Below are 8,539 nucleotides of genomic sequence, written 5' to 3'. Positions count from 1 at the left end.
GTTCTTTTAGGCTGACACTAGTGAGGACAGAAGCCATTCTGATAGGTCTTGGTCTTACAATTGTGCAGAAACAGGGGAAAGTGGACAAGGCTGCCTGCCCTGTAATGTCCAGATATTGGCAACCTCTGAAGCCTAGGACATAGTGTTCAGTCAGGGGACCAGTAATTATGCAAGTTGAATGAGATATGGTATTGCAGATGAGCAGTGCCTAGGTTCCCAAGCTAGGTTCCTAGAGAATCTTCTCACTTCACTTTGCTGAGTGTTGTTGATATGCTATATAATAGATGATAAAAGTACAATATGTAATCCTAGTACTTTTGAAGGCGGAGGCAGAAGGATTGCTGTGGTGTGGGAATGCTGCTGGACAGGCAAAGCACAGAGACACTAGACTGCATTGACCCTTCACTGCCCTTGAGTGCTGGTTACCTGATAGGGGCCTGGTCGAAACCAGGTAAAGCCCTTATGGTTCTCTCTAGGTTCTAGGGCTTCCAACCTGCTCAACCGCACCAAGTTACCTGGTATGGTCCACTGTCCCACATATTTCTATAAGTTCATGGCCAGCTCCATCTATGTAGTTTAAGACCAGTTAGTAATAGTGAGAGCCGGTCTAAAAATGAAAACAGAAACAAAGGAATCTCTTACTATTTAGTGAATGTATATATTGTTTACTCCTTGGATGAGATTATGACATAATTAGAATGTTTCCCCTTTTCTTTTCTTCTCTCTAAACACTTCCATTTATCTCTCCTTGCTCTCTTTCAAAATTGCCCCCTTTTTCATGAATTGCTATTACATGTATATATGTATATACATACATACATACATACATTTATGGCCTCTTTTTCATCAATTGATACTGCACGTATATGTTTATGCATACATACACATACACACATGCAAGCACACACACATATCCCTAAATACAAACTATTTAGCCTGCATAATGTTACTTGCATGCATGTTTTCAGTGCTGACTACTTGGCACTAGACAAGCAATTGGTATGTTCTTCCCTGAGGAAGATGAGTTCTCTCACTCTCAGCATTCTTTAGTTGCCTGTAGTTCTTTGTGCAGGGTTGAGTCCTCACAAACTTTCTGTCATCCGCTTTGGTATATCTATGGTGTCCTTTTTATTCAGCTGATGTTTAGTCATGTAGGTGAGACTTTAGGGGCATAGCTTCTAGCATTACTTGGAGACACAGTATCACAGTAAACTTCCTGGTCCTCTGGCTCTTAAAATCTTTCTACTTCAGTTTTCACCATGTTCCCGAGCCTTTGATACAGGAGTTGTTTTATAGATATTTCCATTGAGACTGGGCTCCACAGGGCACATTTTGGGAACCCACTGTCCCAGGATGCTTGTTACTCGCCCTCTTAAAATGGTCACTGCTTGTAGTTCTCTCCAGACTGAGATAGCCATTTCTTCAGGACAGAGTTTTTCTTTTGTAGGTTTTTGTTTTTTAAAAAAAAAAACATGTTGGTTGTTTGCTTCTTTTCTGGTTTTTAAGGTTCATGGTCCCAGCACCTAGCAAATTAGTGCTGACAGGAGGAAGGCATTCATAATTGAATGAAAAAAATGTTTCTGGTCTTTTGTAAGTTTGCTCTTTGAAATTTCTGAGCATTTCAAGAAAAACCCTCATCATATTATCAAGTGTTCCTCATTTATATGGCATGCAAGATGTATTCAATAGCACTGTGAGATCATTTCTAGCTGCTTAATATTTAAAATAGTTTGGAGTCCAACATCACATGCATTTTATTTGGCTTTATATTCTTCTCATAGTGAAACACTTTCTATCTATTTTTTAACAAGCCGTGGTATGGAAGGTAGCTCTTTTTCTTAACAGATTTGAATACTTCTAAGTTAGTATCCTCTACAATGGGAATTCACTGCAGAACAATGGCTGGGGGTTTGTCAGAAGCTGTGATAAAGTCACCTTCTGGCACTGAAGACCCGTCCATGTGTGTCCAGGAATCAGCTAGTGCAGTGGCAGGTTGAGACTCAGCATCTCAGCAATTGTCCTGTGTCTCTTAAATACCAGGCCTTATGTAGAAAATGTGATGTTTCTGACTACTGGAGAACTTCCATTGTGTCTAGCAATTAACCTTGGCTTTGTGTATTTTCACATGTGCTGCTTTTTTTTTTTTTTGAAACAGTAACTACTAATACCTTTTATTATATTTATTTATTTATAACCTGTTTAACAGATTATGTTTAAAACTGTTCAAAGACTGGAAAACATGTTGGATGAAATGGATGAAAAAGTAACAAAAATTTATCGTGCACGTTCCAGATCCTTCTGGAATTATCCTGTAAGTATACAAATACATTATCACAACTTTGATAAATATTTTCTGTCTAAAGATGCCAGTCAGTTCAAAGTGATAGAGAACTAGTAAATGTGAGATTAGCAAGGCTTATCTATATTTGCTGGAAGAACAAATGAGGACGACAACTCCTTTTTAAAGAATGTTTATGTTCAGGATTAATGAATATAGGACAATAAGGTTTTTTTTTTTTTTTTTTTTTACTTTTTTATTGATTCTTTGAGAGTTTCACATCATGTACCCCAATCCCACTTATCTCCCCATCTCTTCATACACACCCTCTGCCCTTGCAACCACCCCCACAAAGAAAACAAACAAACAAAAAGAAACCAAAACAAAGCATAAAAAATATCTCATCCTGGAAGGTGTAGTGTGTCACACAGTATATACCCTTTTATCCATATATCTCTACTTTCAAATGTTCATTGCAATGAGTTACTGGTCTGGTTCAAGGCCTCTAGCTTCTGCTATACCATCAATATTGTATCATTACCAGGATTCCTTTTGGTTTTCCTGTTGTTGCCCTGTGTCATGGAAATCTTGTGTATTTGGATCTACAAGACCAGCCTTTTCACACATTCCAGCAGTTTATAGATGGCATAGATTTTTGGCATAGGACAACTCAAAGCTCTGGATCTGGACCTGGGTGGTAGCTGAGTTGGTCAGTCTGTCAGCTCTCCCATACCCACACTACCAAGAATACGCTTTCCAGCACTGCCACAGCTAGCTCATCCAATGCTGCAGCCAGCAGGTGGCAGGGTCATTTCTCTATTGTTCATGCCCTCAGGGCTGACTCACCTCCTGGTGGCAGGGGCAGTGGTGCCCCCAAGTGTGTGAGCTCAGGAGTGCTGGCCCAGCCACAAGGTCATAAGAGCAGGAGAGCTGGCCCTATGCCTCACCAGCTACAGCTCTCAGTAGAGTGCCCTCTACCCCCGCCAACACATCTCAACTGGGAAGCACAGTAGAGCTTGCTTTGGTGGTGAGTGCTTTTATATTTGTACCTGTAAAGTATACAACAAATTAAATATAGTTTAGAAAAGGAACAAAATCACATGATCAAAATAGAATACCATTTTTCTAATGTAAAATAATGTTGCATAGAAATCATGTTTTGATTATTCTTTTTTATTTCTCTTTTAATTATGAAGCCTTTCAAATCTGCAGTCAGAAAGTACAATTACCTGATGCCTAAAAGAGTTAAAGTACAGAAAAGGAGAAAATTAGTTCACGATGATTCCTTCAACTATCCTCAAAGTTACAGTTCAACTTCACCAGTTCACAGGAGAGAAGAATATAACCAGGATATGGAAAACATCGAATCCATGGATTACAGTCTGCCTTTGCAGTGCAGTGACACTGACAACAACAGCCAGGCTGTCCAGTACACTGATACTGTTGACCTCAGCCAGACTATCAAGTACACTGATACTGTTGACCTCAGTCAGACTATCAAGTACACTGATACTGTCGATAATGCCCAGCTTTTCCAGTATACCAATACTGTCAACAACACTGAGGGTATCCAGAACACTGAGAACAACTCTGTTTTACATTCAGAGAATTCCCAGGAAGAAGAATCTTCTGAATCTTCACCAGAGAGGGACTATCAAGAAACTCCACCAAGTCCTACATATACTGCCCAAACCTACGAGCAGTATTACAGATACAAAGATGTACCTGGCTCTTCCACAATGCCCTACTACAGTGACTTTGAAATTCCCAATATGGACAACATCACTTCTACTCCTTCAACATCAAGGGAAGCAAATACACTCCCTCCAGGGGAGCTCATCCCCATACAGAATCCTGAAATGAGGCGAATGGCCTTACTGGAGGCTCAACGAACACCTGTGATTGATCCTGACACTTTTGGTGAGTTTTGAATAGCATCAATGATTAACATCCTCTAAGCAAGTTTGTAGAAGCTTCTTGTTTCCTATTTTGATGGTTGATTTGTAGTTATATGCACAATGGCTACTAATAATTATTGAGCAGGTATTATGGGTAAGGCATTGTGTTAATCAACTAAAATGTCTCTTCTCTGGTGATCTTCATAATGACACCATTGTGATATTAAATTTTTTTTCTTTACTGTTCTCTATAGTAAATAATCAGAATGATCATAAGGTGATAGGAAAGAAAGGACATACTTTTGGATAATTCACACACACAAAATCAAATTTCTATTGGCTTTCTTTGGTTAGAAAAAGAGATTTTCCTATTCAATTACCAAGCCCTTTTCATTTGTTTAAGGTAATATTTGAATACAAAGAAGTTTCTGTACCATTTAATGAATAGTACAGCTAAAACTGAGATGTGAACACTGTTGTTTCATGTATCATTATTTCATTATTAAATGTTTTTCAACCAAAACACTTATTGCTATTTAGTTAAACATTAAGGAATAATTGCCTTAAATGTCAAAACTACTACTGATTAGACTCACCAGAAAGTATTTTTTAATTCAGATTAACATTTAAACCATATATGATGTGAATTTAAAGAGTAAAGATGAAACTAAAAACAACAATATAGAATACAATGGAGAGATTTGCTTCAAAGAATAAATCTTGTTGCCTGAGATAATTGTGGCTATTAAAATTTGTTGATATAGCTAAAAAATAAGTAATTATAAAGTGTAAACTTGAGAGATTTCTATTGCATTTAGTACAATAAACCTAGTTTAGGGAAAGAGACATTTAAGAAGTATTCAGGAAATTTATAGAAGGCCTTAAAGTAAGAAAGGAGACTGAATTAACTCAGATTACCCTAATTTAGGCCAAGTAGCACCATTTCCTTCACTTGCTTGTGGGCAAAGAGGCCTTGGATTGCTACATTTGTTTCATGATCAAAAAGGAAGCTTTAAGGTACATTCTGAAGCTGCTCCTGCTCTTTGTGGGAGGTCCATTTCCACATTCATATTCAGTACTACTCAGATCATCTTTATTCAGAATTTTTATAGTTGGAATCTTGAGTCCTTAGTTAGGTATTTAAGAGAAGGTTCCAGGAATGAGACTATTACTTTCTACCAAACATCTCTTATTTTCATGATGCTGATCAGGTTTTTAAATTTCTTTTTTGTTTCACTGTAACTGCAGGTTCATCACCTGAGTGTAACAGTGCTGTTGTGAGACAACTTGGTTACCCGATAAACTGGTCTGTGAATGATGTGATAACATTTCTGAACCGTTTAGATCCTCCATTGGCCGACCAACTTTATCCTACCATCAGAAAACATGTAATGTATTTTTTTAATCTAGTTTCTCTTCTACCCTAATGCCATTGAATGGCCTCTGTGCACTTTCATTTGGATTCTGAGTTATATGTATGCCAGGGGAATCTTATTATGGGATTTGATTTTTGTTTGTGAAAAAGGTTATTTTGTTCATCATTATATGCTTAAATGGTTGGTTAACTGTCTGTTATTCACATGGGCATCTAAGTATCTAATAAACTAAGCAGTCGCAAGTTCTCAGAAAATGGTGGTTCAGAATTACAGGTTTGAGGCAGACCTCCTTCCCTGCAAGGACAAATATACAGACCCTCTCCAAACTAACCCCCCTTTCCGCTCTAGGACCATAACCATAGGTGAGGTTTACCCATAATGCATAACAGAATAGCCCTCTTATTATGTTATCCAGAAGTTAGTTTTAGCTGGTCAGTTCTATTTACCTTATGTGACTCTTGAGGATTTGTGATGCTAATGACCATTTATAAAGCAACATCATGGTTAAATTTTATTTATTTTCTTTTTTCCCTAGTATTCTCTTAAGTTTCTTTATTTAATGGCATAAATTTTGGATTGTAGAGGTATTGGACATGCTTGGCATGGTTTATTCCTGGGTACCTTTAAAAAAATATTGGGAACCAGATTTTTTCTCTTCTAATTCCTTTCTTTGCAAGTTTTTTGTTTCCTTGCTTTTGTTTATTTTGTTTTTTTTTATGTAGATAAAAACAACAACTTATTTAAAAATGAGAATCCAGGCTATTTTTATTCTGATTTGAAAATTTCCCTACAGATTCCCACTACTTCTGATTCCTAGAATCTTTTTCTGACCTCTTCCAAGATGATTTCTGAGCCTTGGGTGGTAGGATGGCAGCATGGAGGAATCTCTGCACATTGACTAGTTGTGGGTCTCTGTATTAATCACCATGTCCTGGTAAAAGAAAAAAAATCTGTTGAAAGTCAAAAATGCACTAATATATGTATAAAAATAATAACTTAGGGGGTAGTTTATTGCTATGTTCATTTAGAAGAAGAATAATAGTAAGCCTCCCCTAGGGTGTATGACCTATCTAGCCATAGGACAAATTCTGTCTTTTGAATCAGGCTTTAAATCCAACCAGAAAGTGGTTGGCTACTCCCATAACATTTATGCTGAACATACCTATAGCCTCAACTATGTGGGAGGATGAGGTAGGAGGACCACTTGACTCCAGGAATTCTGGACTGATGTGTTATGCATATTGAGTGTCTACAGTAAGTTGGTCATCAATATAATAACCTCCTGGGAGCAGGGAATCACCAGTTACCTAAAGAAGGGTGAAGTGACCCAGGTAGAAAGCTTCTTTCTGGGTTTTGTATATCTATTTTTTATACTATGGTAATTGAAAGTATTTATTTATCAGATCTAAGTAGATTTATCAGATTTTCTGCTGCTGTCTCTAGGGTCTTTTAAGTATACAGTCATATGAGTGGAAGATAAAGATAATTTGACTTCTCCTTTCCTATTTGTATTTCTTTTTAGTTCTTTCTCTTATCTTGTTTACGTGAGCTGGATTTTAATAAGTCTTATTTCCCTTCCTTTCTAATTTTACTTACTATTGTAAAAGATTTTGGGTCTTCTTAGACAAGACTATGTAATTAAATACAGTTTTATTTTATGTTGGAACTTAAAAAAAACAATATGCTTTAGTAGCATAAGGTGATAGTAAGTTAAAGGAAATAATTTTTATAGAGATGTCTTGTAGTTATCAAGTAGAGTGTCAACATACTGCATGTACTATTTTCAGTATAAAAAGAATACCAGTAACTATTCTTTAAATCTAATTAGCTTCAGACAAATAACTCACTTTCATAAAAAGACAATACTGTTGAACACATTTGCTGTTTGCATTGATGTTTATATATTCCCAGCCCGTGTTTGAAAGTTTATAGCCATGAAATACATTTCTGCCATTTTTTTTTACTTTTGTCATAGATACACAGCATTTTAATCTTCATACACTATTTAAAATTATATCAATTGTTATAGTTAATTTAAATTAAGTTAAATTTGCTTTTTCTTAAGATTGATGTGAATATACAAGCTTCAAAATTATGTATTGCTATGCAATGATATTTTTGATAGTTTTGTACAGGAGATACATAATCAAAGATTTTATAACCATAATGAGATCATTTAGTTTTACATGTTCTTATATACAAAGAAACAACTCCTTATTGAATATAACAGTACTGATAATAATTTTAAATTTCTTCTTTCTATAGGATATCGATGGGAAAGCTCTGCTACTGATCAATAGTGATACAATGATAAAATATATGGAGGTGAAGGTGGGAGTAGCCATGAAGTTCGAAAACTACATTAGAAAGCTTAAAGAAGGAGTAAAATTTGACCAGTAAAAAAAAGTTTGTATAACTTTAAATGTTCTCATGAATACTTCTTTAATGCACAGATGACTCCCTATGCTCATTCTTTTAATATATGATATCACTAGAATTAAAAAATACATTATAGTCAAAGTCTGTTTCAAGATACATTTAACATATTAATATTAGCATATATGGACTAGAAGTTTATTCTGTCTTTAAAATGCTTTCATTTTATAGTTTATAAACATGATTCATGAAAAAACAAAAAAGCTACCTTTGATTTGGGCTTATCTTTATGAATATTTTTAAAGCAACTAAAGATGAAATATAAGAAACCAAGATCTCTCATAATTGAAATAGTGAAATATTTTACAGAAGAGAAATTAAAGAATATATAGTTTCCCTTCTTGGATATCTTATCTATATATTACTGGAGTATACTTTTCATGTTCTACCAGTTTTCAGGAAAAAAGTCCAATAGCCATGTAATTTATTTTTCTCTGTTCAAATTTAGAAGAAAATGAAGCTTAAAGTGTCTAATGAGCTTCAGACAACTAAACATTCTTACCAGTTCTTTAGATAATTTATAGTATATATAGAATTAGATACCATTTCAG

At 35.5% G+C, this 8,539-nt stretch overlaps 1 protein-coding gene across 1 annotated transcript in view; it reads left to right on the top strand.

The window, feature by feature from the left end:
• Scml1 (Scm polycomb group protein like 1) overlaps nucleotides 1-8,000 on the top strand; it is a 20,756-nt gene extending 12,756 nt beyond the window's left edge. The window contains exons 4-7 of the mRNA XM_031376762.1: nucleotides 2,207-2,311; nucleotides 3,475-4,198; nucleotides 5,425-5,564; nucleotides 7,818-8,000. Coding sequence (XP_031232622.1) covers nucleotides 2,207-2,311; nucleotides 3,475-4,198; nucleotides 5,425-5,564; nucleotides 7,818-7,952 — 1,104 coding nt within the window. The 3' untranslated portion in view covers nucleotides 7,953-8,000. The remainder of the gene's footprint in view (nucleotides 1-2,206; nucleotides 2,312-3,474; nucleotides 4,199-5,424; nucleotides 5,565-7,817) is intronic.
• Nucleotides 8,001-8,539: the final 539 nt, after the last annotated feature.

This window comes from Mastomys coucha, chromosome X, assembly GCF_008632895.1.
Source record: "Mastomys coucha isolate ucsf_1 chromosome X, UCSF_Mcou_1, whole genome shotgun sequence".
NCBI classification, from domain to species: domain Eukaryota; kingdom Metazoa; phylum Chordata; class Mammalia; order Rodentia; family Muridae; genus Mastomys; species Mastomys coucha.
The sequence above is the reverse complement of the archived record's forward strand: the minus strand, read 5'-3'. Positions and strand labels throughout refer to the sequence as shown.